The sequence below is a fragment of the Callospermophilus lateralis genome, chromosome 8 (genome assembly GCF_048772815.1).
Source record: "Callospermophilus lateralis isolate mCalLat2 chromosome 8, mCalLat2.hap1, whole genome shotgun sequence".
NCBI classification, from domain to species: domain Eukaryota; kingdom Metazoa; phylum Chordata; class Mammalia; order Rodentia; family Sciuridae; genus Callospermophilus; species Callospermophilus lateralis.
This window is the reverse complement of record NC_135312.1, coordinates 52,489,471-52,513,389: the sequence shown is the minus strand read 5'-3', so window position 1 is coordinate 52,513,389 and position 23,919 is coordinate 52,489,471. Positions and strand designations below refer to the sequence as shown.

General features: G+C 33.6%; 1 protein-coding gene across 3 annotated transcripts; it reads right to left on the bottom strand.

Moving 5' to 3' along the window:
* Positions 1–1,159: 1,159 nt before the first annotated feature.
* LOC143405842 (UDP-glucuronosyltransferase 2B15-like) lies at positions 1,160–23,558 on the bottom strand. Of its 3 annotated transcripts, none has more exons than XM_076864184.2 (6): positions 22,835–23,558; positions 20,482–20,630; positions 9,874–10,005; positions 7,928–8,015; positions 6,645–6,864; positions 1,160–1,439 (listed from the first exon to the last, which is right to left on the bottom strand). In XM_076864184.2, the coding sequence occupies exons 1-6, from the start codon at positions 23,556–23,558 to the stop codon at positions 1,160–1,162; spliced, it is 1,593 nt and encodes a 530-aa protein (XP_076720299.2). The 3 variants fall into 3 exon arrangements, with proteins under 3 accessions (XP_076720299.2, XP_076720300.2, XP_076720301.2); XM_076864185.2 differs by having other exon boundaries at positions 23,087–23,558; XM_076864186.2 differs by lacking the exon at positions 6,645–6,864 and having other exon boundaries at positions 1,420–1,439.
* Positions 23,559–23,919: the final 361 nt, after the last annotated feature.

Here is a 23,919-nt window from a genome sequence, read left to right as displayed (position 1 = left end):
AGTCCATCTAATTGATGCCTGAAAAAATGGAGACTTCATATACATATCTTTGTATCCTCCACAAAATGCTTATTTATCATGGAGACTACAATTCTGACTCAGGGCTCCAACATGAGTAGAGGAACGTTTGAGGAAAGAGAAAAAGTCACAAAGAAAATCGGCGGGTGGGTGAGAATTCAGTGCCTTGATTAACTAAGTCATGGAAGAAAAGTGCATAATTTCCAGTGCAAGCTCCATTATGAGACTAACAAAGTGCAATGAGAGGGACCATGGCTCAATGGAACCATTGTTCAAGTGTTTGTAGTCTTGTCTCAAATTGCTGCAGATATAGACTTTTGAAGTAGCTATCAGACAGCTCTATGCTACTATGAAATGTATTTAAATGTTGGTATTAAACCTAAGTTTATATTATAAAAATTGTGTGAATCTACAATGCACAGTGATGCAAATTTAATAACGTAAGCCATATATTGAATCATTGAATTTTGCAGTGTTAATATTAATGCTTCAGAAAAGGGAAACAAAGCAGACAGCATTTAATTGTGATGAATATCACAGGCCAGCAGGAACCCAACCACATCCAAAAATATGTACAGGAATCAGAAGAGGTTCTGAATGGCATAGGGGGAGAGTGAAAATTGAAAAATTGAGACTATGTATATGTATAATCAAAGCAGGAATGAAACTGAGACCATCTAGGTGAAATTTTTTAAAGGACTAAGAGCAAAAGTGAATGAGCCCATGATAAAGAACTTTGCCTTCCATATCTTTTAGGAAAAAAGGGATGCTGAGGCTGTATGTACAATGAAAGGCAAACAACATTACCAGTCTCCCAAAAAACAAACAGAAGGGCAAATCTTGTCACTACACTCTTAATTACTGAACTCTTTCTTCAGAGAGGTTAAAGCTACAAAATAGAATCATAAATGGCAATATAAGCATGTGGCTTAATTTTATTTACTCTAATAGTTTTTCCTTTAACTGAAATATTTCTATGTTTTACACAGGGAGTGAGTTTTATAAAGCCAAAATTTGACTTGACAAAGTGATTTGTGAAAAGTTGTTAGCATAGGTAGAAACCTGGCAATACAGCCTCCTCTTGTGGAAGTTAACAGGAGGAGCCATTTATCAGGATTCCCAGCTTCAGGCCTAGGTACAATTACTCCCTTTTTTTCTTCTTTCCAGATTTAAAAAACATCTGGAAACAAAACAGACAGCATTTACTGATGATGAACATCCCAGTTGCCACACAGGCCAGCAGGAACCCAAGCACATCCAAAGAGTAGTACTGGAACCAGGAGAGGTCATGGGCAGCCACCCGCAGGTGTTTAGCTCCTTTGTGGCGCATGACAAACTCAATCCAGAAGACAGCTCGGTCCAGAGGCTTCACTGGCTGATCATGCTGAATTCTTGATAACTTCATAGCATTCTCTTTATATCTAAAGGTGAAACATAAAAGGATCAACAGTGAAAGTAAGTTAATCTGTCTAAGCACATGAAGTCAATGAAAGTTTTTCACAAGTGCCATATGGATGATTTAAAATAAATATCAGAGACTTGCCCTGTATATGGTGTATTTTTGCTTTTGTCACCATATTATGTTTTATTTTAATTGGAATGTTATGGTGTATAAATATCTCAAAAGTGCCTGTGGAATTTCAGGGAGGTGAGAAAAATTATTTCCATCAGAGGAAATAATTATGCATAATTCTGAGTCCAATAAGTGAAAGAGAAGGCATACAGTTTGTGAAAGATTACCTTGAAGCCTTTTAAAGAGGAATCATATCATCGTGTGCAGTGCTTCCTAACCATTCTCTGTTTCTCCTCTTCATTTCTACTTTCTATTGTCTCTTTTCCAACTGGTAGCTAGAATGGTATTTTGAAAATATACACATCTAATTATGAAGTTGTATGCTCAAAATTTTCATTTGACTTCTCATCACAAGTGGAATAAAATCCAAGTCTGTTCTTGTACTAGTGGATTCGAATAGGTTAGACACTGGCCATGTTTTCTGATATCATTTCCCGTTGCTTATTCTGTCTAGGCATATGTGTCTTCTTTATTTTATTGTTAAAGCTTTTTTTAAAAAATTATACATAACATTAGAATATATTTTGACATAATTGCAAAGAAATGGAATATAATTTGCTCTAATTCAGTCCACAGAACACCCCCGTCCTCACACCCTCCCTCTACTTAACTCTTTCTATTCCACTGATCTTTCTTTAATTTATTTATAGTTTTTTAAAATAAGTGTTTTTTATATATACTTGATATTGGGATTCACTGTAATATATTCAGGTATGTACATATGAAAATTTGATCAGATTCATTCCACTCTTCTTCCCTTTTCCTTTCCCTCATTCCTCATCCTCAATCCCCTTTGTTTACTCTATTGATCTTTCCTCTATTTTGATAAAATTCTCTCTTCTTCTCTTTTTTTCCTTTCTCCCCCTACCCCCGTCCCATTCCCTGTTATTTTGGATTAACTTGTATATATAAGGGAAAACTTTTGACATTCTAGTTTTTGAGACTGACTCATTTCACTTGGCATGACAGTCTCCAGTTCCATCTCTTTTCTGGCTAATGTCATAATATGATCCTTTATGACTAATACTCCATTATGAATATATATCACATTTTCTTTATCCATTCATCTGTTGAAGGGCACCTACATTGGTTTTACAACTTGCTTACTATGAACTGTGCTGCTATAAAGATTGATGGGTTGAATTCCTGTGGTATACTGATTTCAGATCTTTTGGATATATACTGAGGAGTGGGATAATCTATGGTGGTTCCATTTCTAGTTTTTAGTAGTTTAGGCTCATGTGCATTCTTCCTCTTCCCCAGTGTCACCAAATGTGTTCTCCCCTTGGCACCTTCATACTTTTAATCTTGTCTGGCTTTTCCTTGAGCCTCCTTTTCTGCAACACCACAAGGCCTGCTTATATTTTATGGTTGAGGTCTTGGCTCTCATGTCACCCCTCAGAGGTGCTTTTCCTGACCATATTAGCATAGCATCCCTAGGCATTTTTCTATTATTTTGGTTGTTTTAAATGAATTTCTCTTTTATATCACATTATATTTTCTCTAATAAGCCCCCCACTATACAAGATAAATACACATATCCTAAGTGATCACCTGGAAATATCATAATTAACTTGAAGGTATGTGAAGTGAGCACACTAATGTACCCACTAATTGGATCAATGACATAGGGTTTGCACATGATATGATCTGTCATTTAGAAGATCCTAAAGAATCCACTGGAAGACTTAGATCTGATGGTGAAATACAAATTCAGAAAAGTAATAGGATACAAATCACCACACAAAACTCAATAACTTGTCTAATACATAAACAGCAAACTCACTGAGAAAGAAATCAGAAATTTCTTTAGCAATAGTTCCAAAGATAAATAACTAGGAATAAGCCTAATAGAAGAGGTCAAAGTCTTCTTTCATATTCCATAATAAAAATTATGGAATATAAAAGAAAGAAGATACTATAATATGGAAATACTTATTTGGTTCATAAATCAGCAGAATGAATACTGTTGAAATGGCCATCTGACTGAAACCAATCTACTGATTTTTTATATAATTTCTGTCAAAGTATTATATTTTGTCAGGAATTTTATCAAATCAGTAGATTGGTTTCAGTCATTGTACTGTCATGTGTAACTAATTAAAACAAATATATATATATAAATGGAAGTCTTCACAGAACTAAGAAAAACAATCATAAAATCCATATGAAAGTACAAAAGACTCTGAATAGCCAAAAAAAAATTGAGCAAAAGGATAAAAGCTAGAAGTATCGCAATATTCAATTTCATATAGCCTAGAGAGCCATAGTAATAAAAATAATATTGTAATTATAAAAACAGATACAGACCAATAGAATACAATAGAGACTCAAGAAATAAACCCATGGAGTTATAACCATTTGATTCTTGAGAAAGGTGCCAAAAATGTATGCTGAAGAAATGATAGCCTTTTTTCAAAATGGTGCTGGTAAAACTGAATATCCACATGCAGAACTTTGCAACTTGATCCCTAACTCTGACCCTGTACAAGAATAAACACAAAATAGATCAATGACCTGAGTATAAGATCTAAAACATTGAAACTACACAAAGAAAGACTTCATGACATAGGCACAGGTAATGAGTTTTTGAAGAGAACTCCTATAATTCCGAAAGTTATAAGAAACATCAATAAATGGGACTGCACCAAATTAAAATGCTTCTGCATAGTAAAGTAAATAATCATCACAGTGAAGAAGGAGCCTACAGAATAGGATAAACATTTTGCCCTCTCCTCTTCGGATAGGATTAATATTCAAAATGTATAAGGAATTCATAAGTCTTCATACCATAATATTCTCCAAATAAACCAGTCAATGCATAGGCCAATGAACTGAACAGACATGTTATGGTTTGAATATAGATACCCCCCAATAGCTCATGTGACATCACAGGAATGTTTAAAGTGAGATAATTAGTTGATGAGAGGTATAGCCTCATCAGTGGACTAATGTATTTGAATGGAAGTGATGTATTACTTTGTATTAACTGTATCCAGGATGTGGCTGGAAGAAGTAGATCACTGGGGAAGTGAACTTGGGGATTATATTTTGTCCCTGAGTCCCTATAACTCCCTTTCTCTGATTCCTGATTGCCATGAGCTGAGTAGCTTTCCTCTGCCATGATGTTCTGCTGTGATTTTCAACCTCATCCGGGGCCCACAGTAATTAAGTTGACTGATTGTGAACTGAATCTCTAAAACCATGATCCAAAATAAAGTTTTTTCCTCCTCTAAGTTAATTTTTTCCTGTCAGGTATTTTTGTCACAGCAACAAACTCTAATACAATATATGAAAAAAATGTTCAAAATCTTTAACCAGTAAGAACATGCAAAATAATACTACACTGAGATTCCATCTCAGCCCAGTCAGAATGACTATCATCAGGAATACAAGTAACAATAACTGCTGGCATAAGATTCAGGGAAAAAGAATCATTTATACACTGTTGGTGGAAATGGAAAGTAATGCATTCACTATAGACACGAGGGTAGAATTTCCTCAAAAAGCTAAATATAGAACTAACATATAATGAAGGTATACTATTGTTGGGTATATACTGAAAGGAATTAAAGTTATCATAGTAGAGTGATGCCTGCATATTTACACTCTTCATGGCACATTCACAGTGGCTGGATTATAGAATCAGCCCAGATTTCCATCAACATATGAGTGGATAAAGAAAATGTGATATATATCAAACACACACACACACAAACACACACACACACACACACACAGAGAGAATTATTTGAGCCATAAAGAATGAAATTATGTCATTTGTAGGAAAAGAGATAAAATTAGAAATTCTAATATTAAATGAAATAAATTAAAAAATCAGACAAATATTGCATGTTTTCCCTGATATACGGAATCTGGCAGGGTGATGTAATATATAAGTAACAGGAAGACTATTATACAAGAAGAAAAGGATCAGGAGAGGAGGGGGAGAGATTGTTAGGGTACTACAAAGTCTTCTAGGACATAATGTATTAACTGTCATATTCATATTTAAGTCTGATGTTTTAATCTGTATTTTCTTTTCCATTTTTAGGGCTCTTTTTCTATTCTTTCTTTACTTCTTTCAGAGTATTTTTATTATTCATTGTCCTACCATTTTCTTCTTGGAAATGTAATTTTGAACTTGTCCTTTAAGTGATACCTTCCTAAAATATAATATTCTGAAAGGAGAAATGAGAGCTGAAATGAAGATAGTCATTCTACTGAGATACAGCTCCCATTTATCTTTGCAGTATTGAAAAGGTTAATTACTGAAGTTTTGTTTTATCAAATGTCATGTAGAAAATTTTATTGTACTTCAAAAGTTACCACAAATTTAAAAAGTCAACCATATGGATTGTTAGAAAAATACTTGAAATTCATATATCTGATGAGATAAAATATGGTGAAAATTATCATCAATAATTAAAATATAAATAACCTGATTAAAAATGAGTAAAGAATTGGAACTGACATTTCTCTCAAGAAGATAAGTGAATTACCAATAAGCACATAAAGCAATGCTCTTTAGCTATAATGGAAATGCAAGTCAAGACCACAGTGAGCTACAATCCTAGTCACTAGATTGGCTATAATAAAAGAAACAGGTGATAAATGCTAATAATGATATGGAGAGATTGTAACTCTTATGTTGCTTGGATGCTGCAGAAAATTTTGCAACTAGTTTGTAAAACAGTTTGGAAGATCTTAATACATATAAAATTAACATATGATGCATCACTTCTATTAGGAATTATGAGAAGAAATGAATACTTATGTTTATACAAAGTTGTACCCATTGTTCATAATAATTGAAATTGAAAAAAACAAAAATGTCTATAAACTGATGAATTGATAAATTACTGTATTTGAAGCTGTCTACAACTCTGAAATCATATCGATTAAACTGGTTTGAAATAAATAAGATTTAATATGGATTAAATCTTTTAAATTCTTTCAAAACTACCCTCCTCAAAAATGGGATAAAACTTATACTCATTGATGAGAAGACAATCCTTCTATGAATACTAACCAATGTCAAAGTTGTACTTACGAAGGGTCATTAATGACCATCCTCAAGGCCTTGAGAAGATCTGCACTTGTCAGTGTTCTGTAGTCCAATCTAATAGCTGCTCCCTTGGCCTTCACATGAGCAATGTTGTCAGCTTGATCCGCAAACAAAGGAATGCCCACCATAGGGATCCCATGGTAGATTGCCTCATAGACGCCATTGGTTCCACCATGAGTTATAAAAGCTTTTGTTTTTGGATGACCTAGGATTGAGTCAATGTCAGAAAAATTATTAATTAAAAATCTTAGAAATGAAATGAGAAATGTGTATTATAAGACATTTGAGGGAGCAGTGTATTTTAGATAACAGTTTATTGTAACCATTATCTTGCACTGAATTATTATTATTTTTTTCATATCTCAGAGGAACAAGCACCTATGTCCACTGGAGTGCTAAGTGAAAACTACATGAAAGAGGGAGTATATGACCTGAGACTTGATAATTGAACACAAGATTGATAGGTAGTAAAAAAATAGAACATTTTTTGAGTAAAGGAATCAACATGTACTAATGAAAAATACAGTCATGAAGGACATGTTAGCACATTTTCTCATTAAGAAAAAAACCCAAAAACTGAAGTCACTAAGTTTGCTATGTAGCATGTCCAAAGCAGCAGGAAGTAGAATGGTGATGGTATTGAAATCAGAGAAAAGAGAGACAACACTTCATTATGAAATGTGTTATCTCTTCATAATAAAGATTATGCATTCATTTCTATAGAAAATAAAGAATCGCTGTTAATTAAAAAAAAACAAAAAACCTGGCAGTTACTTTCGAGTGGTATTTGAAATACTTCAGCAAGAGGGGAAAGAATGAGTGAAAGATGTAAACTAAGGGGCTGGGGTTGTGGCTCAGTAGTAGAGTGCTTGCCTTGTATGTGTGAACTACTGGGTTTGATCCTCAGTATCACATAAAAAATAAACAAAGATATTGTGCCTTTCTACAACTAAAAAAATATTTTAAAAAGAGATGTAAAACAAGACAGAGAGACAATCCAGGAACTGACTGAAAAATTCTTGCAGAGGTAATTGCACCAGAAATAAAGATAACTTGGATTCTGTATATAATGACTGGGTATAACAAAATTGCAGCTTTTTACTTTGCTTTTCCAAACCATCCCTGGGTCTGGAAAATAATTTTTTAAAAGTTGAACATTGTGTTTGACTTTTTTAAAGTAACAAGTATTCAATAAAATGTTTCCTGTTGAACTGTAAGCATCCAGATTGACTGTACTCATGTTTTTAGGATTTATCTCAGAGTCTTACCAAGAAGGTCATTCTGGGGGATCCATTCATATATCTGAGTGTTGGGTCCTAATTTATCTGGCTTCTTGCCATTAAATCTCCATATGACCTGTTTGGTAAACAAAGTACCTTATTCTATGATTTAAAGATTAAAGTTATAGTATGTTTGAATTCTAAAAATTTAAGAGATCATCTAGTTCAATATTTAACACATAATGAAATGAATACAAACAATTTTAAACAATGAGAATTCTTAAAATCTAAAGTAAAAGTCCACATTTATTTTGTTTAATGTATTTTACCCTAGCTTTCATTTTTCAAAATTAATATTATCAGGTTTATTTCTTTTGAGTGACACAGATTGGACATTACATATATTCATTAGTTCTTTAAGGTACTTATTTTAATTTGGCATTTTGTTTTTTTAATACACAAAAGCAAAACAATACAGTCAGCTACTTGTGAGAAATAAAGGAATTCTAATGAGGAGTTACATGTAACTTGTTTTAGATGGCATTTTACTAAGCAGTAACTACAAGAATCATTTCACTGGCACATGTGAACTGTAACCCACACTTTATCAATTTAACCTATGCTTTTATCAATATTGGTGGATTTGGAAATTCTTTAAGTTTTAAAAGGAAGAGCTTATTAGCAACTTGTAAATAATTACATGGATTTGAAATAAAGTGCAAAATTTTGATGTCGCTAGACTTTTAAAAACTGTTTGTTATTTAATGATGTACTACAAAGTCTTGGTGGTAGACTCATACAGATTCAAGATATTTTATGCCTAGAACCAAAACAAGGAGCTGACTTTGGAAATTGAAAGCAGACTTCATGAACTGGAGTATAATTTCTACGTGCTTAAATTCTATATGCAATGTGAATAGCAAAGTAACTTTAGTTCTGCAGAAAAGAAAAACGCTTGGGTGATTAGGAGAAGACTATATCAGACAGAACACTACAAAGTAAACGGCTAACACCCGTTAGATCACAAGAGCATTCTGTATGTAGAAAATGTGGTATTAAAGCATTTTATGGAGCTGGATCTCCTGAATTCCAGCCCATGCTAGGCTTGCTTCTGCTTAACTCTTCCTTAGACTGTCTTGTTTCTCCTTCAAAGGTGTTAATCTGATATTTTAGAAGCAAAGTCCTTTGGGGCACATTTTATAATGCACAGGGTCCACTTTGAGGGAGGGCTAATCTCTACACATTTTAAAATATTTTCCTTCCTCAGACATTCTCTGTTAGTGCAAGCTGTTTTTTGTTTGTTTGTTTTTCTGCAAATACATGTGACTGAGTGTGAATTTAGAGTCAGGGTTTAAGGCTTGTTCAACTCTGGGTAGCCTTTTTCCTCAAAACTCCAGGAACAGTTCATTAAAGAAACCTATGTTTTTTTTGTTTGTTTGTTTGTTTTTTTTATGGGAGTATTTTGAACTCATAGTTTCCAAGGTTCAGCACACGTTTGGCAGACTCCAATGTTCTGGGCCAGAGATGAGGTGGAATATGATTCCAAGAAGCTTATTCTTAAATAAGGATAAGTAAGGAACAAGGGATTGCATAAGATATCTAAAATAATGATAAAATTTAGCCTTTTCCAATACCTGATTAATATTATTATGGTGGTCCAGTTATGAGTTAACTTTTTTATAGCTTTCTGATAACATTTACTGTGTATATGGTGCCCTCAGGAATCCTGCAGGGAAAAGGAAGAAGTGGCAGGGAAGAATGTAGTATCTGTGTAAATAGTGTGATACCCTTACAATTAAAATCTCACAATGAATCTGTGAAAAATATATATATATAAAAGAATGTATATATAAAAAGATATATATCATGAATTATATATATCATGATAGGTTTTTTTTTCACAAAGGATGCATCTTTAATTAAATACTTTGTAAATTTTATAAAGTTTAACAGACTTTTTCATACTTATCCACTAAGAGGGCACTTTTTCTTACCTTTTGTGGAATCTGTGCAAGAGCAAATGCAATCATATTGGCTTTCTCTTCTGGCATGTTAGAAACCATCGTCCCCAGAGAAAACACCACAATACCATTTTCTCCAGAACTCTGTACAAATTCTTCCATTTCCTGTGAATAAAACATTTGCTCCATCAAAAAAGTTTAACAGCGAGGGAATAGAAGATGGCAGATTAGAGGAAGGTTGCCTTCTTAATTCCTCCAAGGATCAAAATACAAGTAGTGAGAATACTGCTTCTTAGTGAGGTAGGTGAAAGAAGGATTTCACTAAAATTCAGTACTGGACAATCAGAGTTATCTCAGAGACTCAGAAGTTTGGGTTCATTATACAAAGAAGACTACATTGAAACCAAAATATTTATGGAAGTGGCTGTAGTAGTAGTAATGGTGCTGTCTACCACAGAGAAAGGAAAACACATAGAAAAAAACACAATGGACATATTTGGTATGAAAAAACCTGAGATCAGAAAAGCAGCCTGAACTTAGCTGATCCAGAGGCTGCACTGTGCACTGATGATTGAAAAATTAATTTTCTTTACTAGGTGGGTAGAGATGAGGTGGAGTAATCTTGAATGGCCATACTTCAGCTGCTGCTAGTACTGGGAGATCAGAGCAAACACTGCTGCAATGCCTACTGTGTGGCCTAGTGAGTACCTAGTTAAATGGAAGGGAAACAAACCCAAAGAAGATTTTACTCTAGGGAAATCAAGTCAAAAAAGCAAAGTGGGAGCACAACTTGCTTTTCCTTTGAGACTGGTGGTTCATGTGACCAGGTGAAGTGGGTAGATAATCTGAAAATGCAGGTGTAGAAATACTCAGAGACTAAGCCTGGGAGATCTATGTTGGTGGACCTCAGAATAAATGGAGGATCAACTCCCCTGCTGTTATGGGCTAATTTGAAAATTAAGTCAGGCTGACTGCATTTTGCTCAGACATCTCACCCTGTGCAGAACTGGTCCCCCTTTCTGCATGAGTCCACTCACACGGAGCTGACATCTCTACCCTCACCCACTTGCACACTGACCACATGTATTTAAACTCTGGAACTAGCGCAAGTTTGCTTCCTGATTATGTATAAAAAGGTGCTGATTCTGAAAACTTGGTGCTTTCCACTTTATGAATTGTGTCCTATGATTGTACTTGCCTCTTCCATCCCCATTATTTATGGTTTTTGTGTTTTTAAGCTGTCCTCCCTCCCCCAACACCAGTGTTCAGTGTCTTGGGCCATAGAACTGTCTGCTTTCTTCTCCCTTGGCCCTGGCCAGAACATATCCTTTGTCTTTTCTTCAAAAAACCCAGAGTTTTATTTGGGATTTTGGAATAGCACCTTAACACGGCCAAGAATTCTTGGGAGGCTACTGAGATTCAGACTCCCTACAGAGGTCAGCAACTGCCAGGCCCTAGGTGTGTGTCCATCTACTCTCTTCAGATCAGACTTCCAACAAAGCCCTTGAGCTCTGATTAGACCTAAGCCTCATCCATCAGGACTCCCCTCATACAACACCACAGCTTGGTGTGCATAGTTCTGTCTGTGTAGGCAAAGCTCCAACTAACAGTTCTTCCCATTCCATCCTATATCATACTGGCAAGAAGGAAAGCTGTCACTTGTTTAAAACAGCTACAGCCTTAGGCAACTCCAGCTGGTACCTCAGAGACAAACACAAGGAGAAAGGGGATAACAAAATCCATGCCTTGCTCTGGAAAGAAAGACAGTTGGGCATAGTTGGTGATCATCCATTCTTGCTGACTATTTTGACCACTTCAGTTGAAATTATTCTTTCACTTCTGCTGCATTCTCTCTGTTCACTTTTGAGAACTGCAAACCCTTTTTCTTCCTTCCTATCATGCTTCATTTCCTCTTAACTGTATTTTTCATCATCTTTTAGAACTAATTGTTTTATATAAGTCCTGTTTCCACCATTAACACTCTTGAAATTATTACTTATGTGGATGACATCGTTGATACCTGTTTCTCGTTTTAATGCTGGATCTAGTATGGTTATACACCTTTTTGTTATTGTTGATGTTGTTATTGGCAATTGCTGACCCCACCATTTCTGTGTTTTTTTTTTTGTTTTTTTTTTTGTAGAAATTGACATTGTAGAAGTCATAGTAGAATCCAACTATTTATTTTAATGCTGTTTATTGTTTGTATAATTTATTTCTATTGTTTGTTTCCACCTATTCTGTAACTGGATATCTATAGTGTTACTACAAGTACAGGGTAGAGAAGTCTCCAGCTAAAATAAATTCAGCCAAAATACAGTTCACCTTCCTCCACATACAAATTAATGAAACTCAATCTCTGTCTATACTTTAATACAAAGATAAAAACACAAACTATTTATAAAGCCACATTAAGTAGAAATAGCTGGGGGTGTTTTTTTAGCTTCCGCCTATGGAAATCCATTGCCACAGCAAAATCAGAAAGAATTAATGCAAAGCCTGTGAATACCACATTTACAAGGGTGCCTCAATCCAGATCATTCTAGGACATGTTGGAAAGTAAAGACAATGCCCTATATAGAGTGAAAGAAATATCCCTATCTAAAAGATGTATAAAATTCAACACAGGTCTATAACAAATATGTAAAAGCAAGGTAATAGTAAACCACATAAAGTTTATAATTCACCAATAACTGACCCCAAAGATATTGTAATAAATAAAATATCAGATAAATAATTTAAAAACTCACTATAAAAATGATCAATGAATTCCTAGAGAACACAGAAAAACAATTGAATGAACTAAAGAAGTTATTATAGAATATAAATGAAAAATTAATGAGAAATATTGAAAGAGAACCAAATGTGAATCTTGGAAATGAAAGACAAAATAAATAAAATGTTCAGTTGGAAGTCTCTATAATACAGTAGACAATGCTGAAAACAGAATCTGAGATATAAAAGAAAAAGTGATCAGCCTTGAACATTCAGGCAGTTTTAAAGTAAAGAAAATATGTAACCATGACCAGAACATACAAGAATATTGGGAAAACATTAAGAGATTAAATTTAAGAACCATTGGAATTGAGGAGGATTGTGAAAGGCAGGATAAGAGAAATTGATAGCCTCTTTAGGAAAATAATAACAGAAAAATTTTCAAACTTTGAGAATAAGACAGATACCCAAATACAGAAGGATATATCCAGATATGGAACCCCAAATACACAGGATAGATAAAGAAACTTTCTACAACACATTGTAATTAAAATGCCTAACATACAGAACAAGAATAGACTTTTAGAATCCTTAAGAGAAAATTGTCAGGTTACATCTAGAGGCAAGACAATCAGAATCACTTCTCATTTCTCAGCACAAACTCTAAAAGCCAGAAGATCTTGGAGTAATAAGTTCCAACTCCTGAAAGAAAATAACTGTCAACCAAGACTGCTATACACAGCAAAGCTATTCTTCAAAATCAAATTAAAACTTTCCTAGATAAGCAGAAAGTAAAAGAATTCAGAGCAACTAATCCAATGGTACAGAAGATATTTAATAAAATAATTCTTTTGGAAGAAATGAAAAATAGACCATAGAGTTCAAAAATGAACAAATCTGATTTGAAGAGTAATTAAGGAAATGAGAAACAGGACCAAATTAAACATAAATAAATCAAAATGACAGGAATTAGTAAACTTCCCTTTGTAATTATATTGAATATAAATGGTCTCAATTCTCCAATGAAAACATATAGTCTGTCAGAATGGATTATAAAAGAAGACCCAATGATATGTTGTTTGTCAAATATGCATCTTACAGAAAAAACAGCCACAGGCTGAAGCAAAAGCATAAAAATAATATATAATGCAAAGGGAAAGATAAAATAAGCAGGATTAGCTAATCTCATATCTGACAAAGTAAACTTCAAAACAAAATTAATCAAAAGAGACAAAGATGGTCACTTCCTACTGGTAAAGGAAATAATTTCAAAAGAAGATATAACAATTATAAATATTTAAGTCACAAACATGGGTTCAACTAATTATATAAAGGAAACCCTACTCATATTGAAGCCTCAGATAGACATGAATACAATAATACTGGGTGATTTAATACAGTTTGTTTATCAAGGTCATTCAAACATAAAGTCAGTGAAGACTCTTTGGATCTGAAAAATATTATAAGTCTAATGAACTTAAAGATATCTATAGAATATTTCATTCAACAACATCTGAATACACTTTCTTCTTAGCATCTTATGAAACTATCCCCCAAACAGACCATATTTATGATGACGAAGCCACTCTCCTCAAATACAGAATAATTGGTATAATTTATTATATCCTATCTGAATATAATGGGATAAAATTAGAAATCAGCATGATTTCTAAAACCATACCAAAACTATGTAAACATATGAAGATTGAACAGACCGTTTTGAATGAAACAAACAACCCCCCCAAAAAATTAGATTATAGAAGAATCAAGAGAAAATTTTAAAAATTGTTAGACTCAAATGAGACGAGTAATACAACATATCATAATCTCTGTATTAGTATGAAAGCAGCTTAAAGAGAAAAGTTTATAGCTGAGTGCCTGTATAATAAAATCATAATGATTCCACATAAAAAAGCTATTCATTTCAAGGCCCTTGAAAAAAGAAGAACAAACCAATTCCAAAACCAGAAGAAGAGCAGTTAGAAAAGAAAGATATATATGAGATACAAAAATAGGAAAGAAAGAAGTCAAATTATTAGTTTGCAAATGTATAATTCTATACATAGAAGACCCAAAGGACTCCACCCAAAGATTGCTAGAGCTAATAAATAAACTTGACAAAAATAGCTTATTATAAATCAACATACAAAAATCAATAACTTTCCTATATACTGACACTGAATATGTAGAGAAAAAAATCAGGAGAATGATTCCATTCACAATAGCCTCAAAACAAAACAAGCAAACTAAAAGCCCCTAGGAATAAATCTAACAAAAGAGTTGAAAGACCTCTACAATTAAAGAAAGAAATTAAAGAAGACACATAAGAAATTAGAAAGGCCTCCCATGTTCATGGATAGGTAGAATTAATATTGTTGAAATTGCCAACTATCCAAAGCAATATACAGATTCAATGCAATCCACATAAAAATACAAATGATATCCTTCACAGAACTAAAATAAACACTCCTAAAATTCAACTGGAAAAATTAAAAAAAAAACCTAGAATAGTGAATGCAAATCTAAATTCAAAAAAGCAATCCTGGAGGCCTCACAATATCTGTATTCAAATTATACTACAGAGCATGGAGCCATCATATCACCCAGGCATACCACTTCTGTAGTAACAAAACTGCTTGTTACTGGCATAAAAGGAGACACATTGATTAGTAGTACAGAATAGAAGACAGAGAAAATCCCACATATGTATAGTCATCTGATCCTTGACAATGGTGCCAAAAACATATATTGGAGTAAAGATTTCCTTTTTAATAAATGATGATGGGGAAACTGCAGAAGAATTAAACTAGACCCTATCTCTCACCCTTCACAAAAATCAACTCAAAATGGATCAATGACCTAGAAATTAAAGTAAATATAATACAACTCCTAGAAGAAAACATAGGGTCAACATTCCAGCATATAAGCACAGACAATGACTTTCTCAAATAAGACTTCTAGAGGTCAGAAAACAATGCCAAGAGGTAATAAATAGGAAGGCATCAAATTAAATAGCTTCTGCACAGCAAAGGAAACAATCAGAATTGTGAAGAGAGAACTTATAAGATGGAAGAAAATCTTTGCTATCTACCTTCTGACAAAGGATTAATATCTAGAATATATAAAGAATTCAATAAACTTTACACTAAAAATCAAACAACCCAATTAATAAGTGGAAAAATAAATTAAACAGATGCTTCTCATAAGAATAAGTATAAATAGCCAACAAAAATATGTATTATTAGGAATTTGGTGTCAATGGCTATTTTTAAATTGATCCAAACACTTATCAAAATTAAACTAGACCCTTATCTCTCACCCTTTTGAAAGAGATGTGTATTATGGCATTCAAGTTCTACTAGGCTTACTTGTATAAACATGTGTCCCTGTGTGTGCTTGTGTCTGTGTGTCAGGAAGAAATGACCTAGAGCCATTAAACAGTAATTTGAGAGGTGATGTTAGAAATTATTACATGTAGACTCTTAATTTATAACTCTATTCATTACTAATGTCAATTTTTTGTTAGACATTATAGCTAGTACTTTACTTGGCTTCAATTGTTACATTTCTAGGAAATCACTTGGGTTTATTCTAGACAGGTTATCTGGATAATTTTTTAGTTTGAAATTATTAGTACTTATTTCTCTCCTAGTGAGCACTGAAGAAAAGTTACTGGGATTTTTTTTTTACATGTTTATAGTTCTTATCTCTATAATACTTATTTTTTCACTTTATAATTTGTGAGAGTTTCTCAATGCTTTCCTCTATAACATCCCATAAAAGCTGGAGATTAACAGTCACTGGCATTCAGAATATAAGTAGTGTGGTTGGATTTTCTTTTACATAATCCTAACAATCCTCTACTTGTCCATTTCAGAACCATACTGATCCACAATCAGCATTTTCACTGCATTGGAATGATATCTATATCTGGGTGATCATATGTTTGGGTTGTTTATATGTATCATCTTTTGCCCTGAAATTTGTAAATAATATTGAAATTCCACAACAATGAACTGTGTATAAGTGGCTGTAAATAACCCTTATCACCACCTCATATGACCAATGGGAACTGTTGCACACTGGTGTGTGTTCCTCTGAACCTTTTATAGAACTGGCCAAAAATACAGTACCTCTTCATGTTCAAAACACTAGAAACACTAGGGATAATAGGAACATATCTCAACATGGTAAAAGCTATCTATGCTAAGCCCAAGACCAACATCATTCTAAATGGAGACAAATTGAAAGCATTCTCTTTAAAAACTGGAACAAGACAGGGATGCCTTCTTTCACCACTTCTATTTAATATAGTTCTTGAAACACTGGCCAGAGCAATTAGACAGATAAAAGAAAATAAAGGGATACAGATAGGAAAAGAGAACTCAAATTAGCACTATTTACTGGCTATATGATTCTCTACTTAGAAGACCCAAAAAATTCCACCAGAAAACATCTAAAACTAATAAATGAAATCAGCAATGTAGCAGGATATAAAATCAACACCCTTAAATCAAATGCATTTCTGTAATTCAGTGACAAATCATCTGAAAGGGAAACAAGGAAAACTACCCCATCTACAAAAGCCTCAAAAATAAATAAATAAATAAATAAAATACTTGGGAATAAATTTAGCGAAAGACATGAAAGTCCTCTACAATGAAAACTACAGAATTCTTAAGAAACAAATTAAAGAAGACCTTAGAAGAGCAAAAGATCTCCCTTATTCTTGGATAGGCAGAATTAATTTTGTCAAAATGACCATACTACCAAAGCATCATACTGATTTAGTGCAAACCCAATCAATATCCCAATGACATTTCTCATAGAAATAGAAAAAGCAGTCATGAAATTCATCTGGAAAAATAAGAGAGCCTAAATATCTAAAGCAATCCTTAGAGTGAAGCATGTAGCATCACTATACCAGATCTTACCCTATACTACAGCGCAATAGTAACAAAAACAGATGGTATTGGCACCAAAGTAGACTTGTAGACCAGTGATATAGAATAGAGGACACAGAGACAAACTCATATAATTAAAGTTATTTTATATTAGACAAAGGTGCCAAAAACATAGACTGGAGAAACAGTGCTGGGAAAACTGGAAATCTATATGCAGCAAAATGAAATTAAACCCTTATCTCTCACCATGTACAAAACTCAACTCAAAGTGGATTAAGGACACAGGAATTAAACCACAGACACTGTACCTAATAGAAGAAAAAGTAGGCCCAAAACTCCATCATGTCGGATTAGGCCCAACTCCTTTAATAAGACTCCTATAGCACGAGATTTAAAATCAAGGATCAATAAATGGGATGGATTCAAACTAAAATGCTTCTTCTCAGCAAAAGAAACAATTAATTAGGTAAAAAGAGAACCTACATTTGGGGAGCAAGTTTTTACCACATGCATATCAGACAGAACACTAATCTCTGGGATATACAAAGAACTGAAAAAGTTAAACACCAAAAAAACCAAATAACCCAATCAATAACTGGGCCAAGGAATGAACACACGCTTCTCAGAAGATTATATACAATCAATCAACAAATATATGAAAAAAATGTTCAACATCTTTGGCAATTAGGGAAATGCAAGTCAAAACTACTTCAAGATTTAATCTCACTCCAGTCAGAATGGCAGCTATTAAAAATACAAACAACAATGAGTGTTGGTGAGGATGTGGGGGAAAAGGCACACTCATACATTGCTGGTGGGACTGCAAAATGGTGCAGCATTGGAAAGCAGTATGGAGATTCCTTGGACAACTCAGAATGGAACCACCATTTGACCCAGCTATCACACTCTTCAGTCTATACCCAAAGGATTTAAAAACAGCATACTATAGGCACACAGCCACATCAATGTTTATAGAAGAATAATTCACGATGGCTAAACTGTGAAACCAACCTATATGCCCTTCAGTATATAAATGGATAAAGAAAAATGTGGCATATATACATAATGGAATATTACTCAGCATTAAAAGAGAATAAAATCATGAAATTTGCCGTTAAATGCATGGCGTTAGAGGATATAATGCTAAGTGAAGTTAACCAATCCCCCAAAAACAAAAGCTGAGTGTTTTCTCTGATATAAGGGGGCTAACTCATAATGGATATGGTGGGGGGCTTGGGATGAATAGATCAACTGTAGGTATGGCAAAGGGGTCGGAGGGAAGAGAAGATATAGGAAAGACAGTGGAATGTGATGGACATCATTACCCTAAGTACATATATAAAGACATGAATGGTGTAACTCTACTTTGTGTACAAGCAGAGACATGAAATATTGTGCTCCATATGTGTAATATGAATTGTAATGCATTCTGCTGTCATATATAACAAATTAGAATTTTTTAAAAAAGAAAACTAGTTTCTGTTATATGTGTAATTATATCCATTATGCCTTTCACATATTAACTAATTGGTATTATTGGGAACTACCATACAAGACCTGAACTGGTTACATTTACAAGAGAAAATCTATGGTAGTTAGTTTCAGCCATATTGTTTCTTTCTCTCGAGTTGAATATAATCCAAATTCATGTACACAGTAGTGTTTTGGGTATGTTAAAATGAATTACCTGTAAAAATACCCAAATATTATTATTTCTAAACATTAAGCCTACCTTTTTGGTATAGTTAGGATCTTTAAAAGTAGATAACAAAGTTCAGTTATTTAGAAGGAGAAAAATTGTTTTATAGATACAAAAAAGAAATAATTACAACAGCTAATATTACTATGGATCCTATGTTTGTACCAAGGATATTGTGTATCAGTATTACCTATTTTTTCCATGTAACACAATATGAAATTCAACTAACAGATAAGTAAGCATCATCACATGTAAGAACTACCTCATCCATGTTTACATCATTTGTTATCTGCAGTCTTGCAACAACTTCCTGAGTGTTTCCTCTGTATTATCTTTCCCTCTACAATCCAATTTGGTGACTGCATTTTGAGATTTTTTTCAAAAGAGAAAATTTATTCACATCTCTCTCTTTAAAAAAAATTACTTTTCAATTGTAGTTGGATGGAATCTATTTTATGTATTTATTTATCTGTTTATTTATTTATTTATTTTTATGTGGTCCTGAGGATGGAACCCAGGGCCTCACACATGCTAGGCAAGTGCTCTACTGCTGAGCCACAACCTCAGTCCCTTCACATCTCTCTTATGCTTAACTCTTTTCATGGAATCCCCAATTCACTTAATAGATTCTTTAAACTCCTAGTTACCTAACTTTCACTTACCTCTCTAACATTATCTGCTCTTTGCTGTTCTACTCCTGCTACACTACTCTTGAAGTTCTTGGGAGTTTCCCTTACTATTTATTGTATGTGCTTTTCCTTTTGTGTCTTCCTCTCTCCCTCAACCCCTTTTCTTATCCTGTGCATTCTTTAGAACTCACCTTAGTTATCAAGGATTCTAGGATGTTTCTCATGATCTTTGCTGGAGGTTTCCTTAGCATTGTATAATTTCCTTGTGATAACACACACAAATTTATTCCTTGTTACAGTCCTTGTACCCAGCTTGAATGTAAGGTCTGGATGATGCAGAAACTGTGTCAACTTTATATCTCTCTGTATCTAGCACTTACCTCTGGTAGTTGTGAGTCACTTAATAAATATTTTCTTTATATTTAGTAGAATAATTGATTGATTTTTTCTTATGAATTATATAATGAAGGCATAATTTTCATGACTAGTCTCAGAGGATGCCAGATTTCCTATTTTCTTCTGTGACAATAATGAAATGCCAGTATGTTTGATGGCATAGAAATGCCGAGTATAATTGGCAGAATTCTTTATCTTGCTTTTCATATCTTTGACTCAAAATCTCTGAATTAGGAATGTAGAATTATTTCTACCAAAAATGTCAATCTTTAAACAGAACAAACAGGAGCAGATTTACCTTAGGGAGGGGTTTGGCAGGTTTACAGTGGAGTCCTCCAACAAAGTCAAAATTTGGTAAGAGTGGACGAGGAAATTCTAAATCCCAATAGGTTCGAATGAGCCAAAAATCAGCTTTCCCCATTGTCTCATATATTGTAGTGGGTCTCCCTGAATGGAGAAAAGAAAAGATAATGAGAGACTTGTATCCTGAATGCCTCATATAATTTCCATGAAATGAACTGGATTAGTTGTCAGGATGCTTAAAGTGCATGTATGTATGTGTTTGTGTGTGTTTGCATCCTAAAATTGATATTTTTTTTAAAGAGAGAGAGAGAGAGACACACACACACACACACACACACACACACAGAGAGAGAGAGAGAGAGAGAGAGAGAGAGAGAATTTTTTTAATATATATATATATTTTTTTTAGTTATCGGCGGACACAACATCTTTGTATGTGCTGAGGATCAAACCCCCGGGCCACACGCATGCCAGGCGAGGGTGCTACCACTTGAGCCACATCCCCAGCCCCTAAAATTGATATGTTTTATAGTGTACTTTTTTGTATACTATAATTGATATGTTTTACATATGTTAATATGTACATAAACTAATTGTGTGGGTACTTTCTAATGTTCCATCAGTATGTATACAATCACAAATAATTACTAACATAAGCCAGCATAGAAGTAACATATTTTATTTTATTTTCTCTCTAAAACTGTAGAATAATCTAAATTTTAAAAATCTTTGTGAGCTCCATAACCAATCAGTGTTCCTGTAACTGTAAAGACATCTTTTCTAGGAGTACTCAGTCTAATTCTCACAATTGAACAAACCATTCCCTTGATTCTTGATTCTACAAGTGAACTGTAATGGTTAGTGAGTATGCCTGAATTCCTAGTGACCACTACTGCAATTGCCTCCTATTAGGAGATTAATAATATTAACTCTAATATATATGTATTTGAAAATAACAGCCATATAGTTTTTACAAATCATTAAAACAGAGATTTGTTCTCATGCTCAATTTAGTTCATATTGTGTTAAATATTAAATATTAGTCTTTAAAAATATAGACTAATAAGGTGTGGTTCCACTCCACACAAAGTTTTAGGCCTAAAGGCATGGTTTGTTTGTTTTTTTAATCAAAGGAATGTGAAGTATGAGATAGCTCAATTTATAGCTCTCTGCATCTGAGATAGAGACACTATTTACTTAACTGTGAAGGAATCTTTAAGGTAATTCAGATAAATACTTTAATTTCTAACTGAGAAAATAAAGCTACACAAAAATAATTTTCTCCATGGTACATACATATTGCTATGCTAGTAATACAAATGTATGTTATTAATGTACATGTATATCATCATTAAAACATTTAGGGAAATTAATGACTGTCATTAAAGATGAAAAAATAATAAAGTGCAGACAAATCTTCCATGATTCAATTTGCAAGTTATTGCTTCCTAGAGCGTTCCATGCAAGTGATTGACACTGGTTTCTAATTGACCCTATAATGTAAAAGCCCTTTTTTATTGGTGAGACCATTTGTTCACCTTATATTTTCATTCCATACTTTTAAAATTATTTTTTTATTTGTTTTAATTTGTTATACATGACAGTAGAATTCACTTATACTTGATATATCATACATAGATGGGATATAATTTCTCATTTTTCTGAGTATACATATTGCAGAATCACATTGGTCACACAGTCACATATATACATAAAGTAATAATGTCTGTTTCATTCTACTGTCTTTCTTATCCCCACATCCCCTGCCTTCCCCTCCTTTCTCTTCCCTCTGCCTAATCTATTCTTTTTTTTTGCCTTTATACATGTACACTTTTTTTTGCATTACAATTCTTAATACACATATATACCACAAATTTTGTATCTCTGTTTGTATATAAAGTATGTTGGCACCCAATTCAAGTCTTCATACATGTACTTTGTATAATCTAATGTAATCACATTACACTACCCTTACTAATCCCCTGCCCCCTCCTTTTCCCTCCCACCCCTCTGCCCTATCTAGAATTCATCTATTTCTCCCATGCTCTCCCACCCTACCCCACTAATAAGTAAACCTCCTTATATCAGAGAAAACATTAGGCATTTGTTTTTGGGGGGATAGGCTTCACTTAGCATTATCTTCTCCAATGCCATCCATTTACCTGCAAATGCAATGGTTTTGCTCTTTTGTAATGCTGAGTAAAATTCCATTGTGTATATACACCACATTTTGTTCTATAGTTTTACTTACAGAAAAGAAAATTTTTCTGATTTTATGCTTATGAAAGGTCAGCTTCAAAGTCATAGAAAATTTAGGATTTCAAATAATAATTAAAAAATCAACTTACCTAGAACTTCACTGTAAAACTGATTCCATCTCTTCACATCAAATATTTGGAACCAAAAATCAAAATAAAGCATATACAGTGTATTTTTAACCCTCTCCATGAATGTCATTTGATCACTTAATTCTGACATAACAATGGGCACATAAGAAGGAGGAACTGTAAGTCCACCACTGTATTTTTCATATGTGTAGCCAAAAGTGAAGCGGAGAGTATATACAAATGGTATATTAAGTAGCTCAGCCAGCAGCTCACCACAAGGACCAACTGCATCTGCAAGAACAACATCAAATTTTGATTCATGTAGTTTCATCATAAGTTTCTTGTTTAAAACTACATTTCTGCAGAGTTGTTCAATTGTATCAGAATAGTCCTTGAAAATTTTTTGTACTAATGAATAGAATCCCCAGAAGTCATCTTTTGGAGTATCATAAATCCAATCATGGATCCATTTGGAGAAACGTTCTTCCAAATGTTGTTTACTTGAAGGTGCAGGGTAAACCTCAAAATTAATAGCAGATGTTGTGTTGGGATTAATAAGAATGGAAGCTGTTGATGTCAGAACAGTCACCTCATGACCTCTCTGGAGAAGTTCATCCAGGATTGTCTTTATGTTGATCCAATGGCTGTATTCTGTGGGCCACACCAGCACTTTTCCACAGCTTCCAGAACTAAAGTAACACATCAGTTGTATCAGCAGAATGACTGAGTTCCTTTTCACAGACATCTTGGTGCAATGTACTGTTCCTGTTACATTAGCAGCTCTTCTTTTCTTCAATTTCTCAGGCTTATATGTCTCAGGATAAATCAATCCAAAGTTAAAGTATAACTCCTGCACTTCAAAGTACAATTGTACAGGCTGATCATGTGGATGATAGAAGGACAAACACAAGGTAGAGTACCTTAAGGTTATAAAAACTTGTTTAATATCTCCTTTATTTTTGTAAGTGCTATTTTTCAGATAAGATTTATTGATCTCTCATATATACATTACCTGTCTTATATATTGTATTTTAGAATGATATCAAGGACAGTGACAACTGAAAGGATCTCCTATGTGTATCAAATAATAATACAACTGACACAGC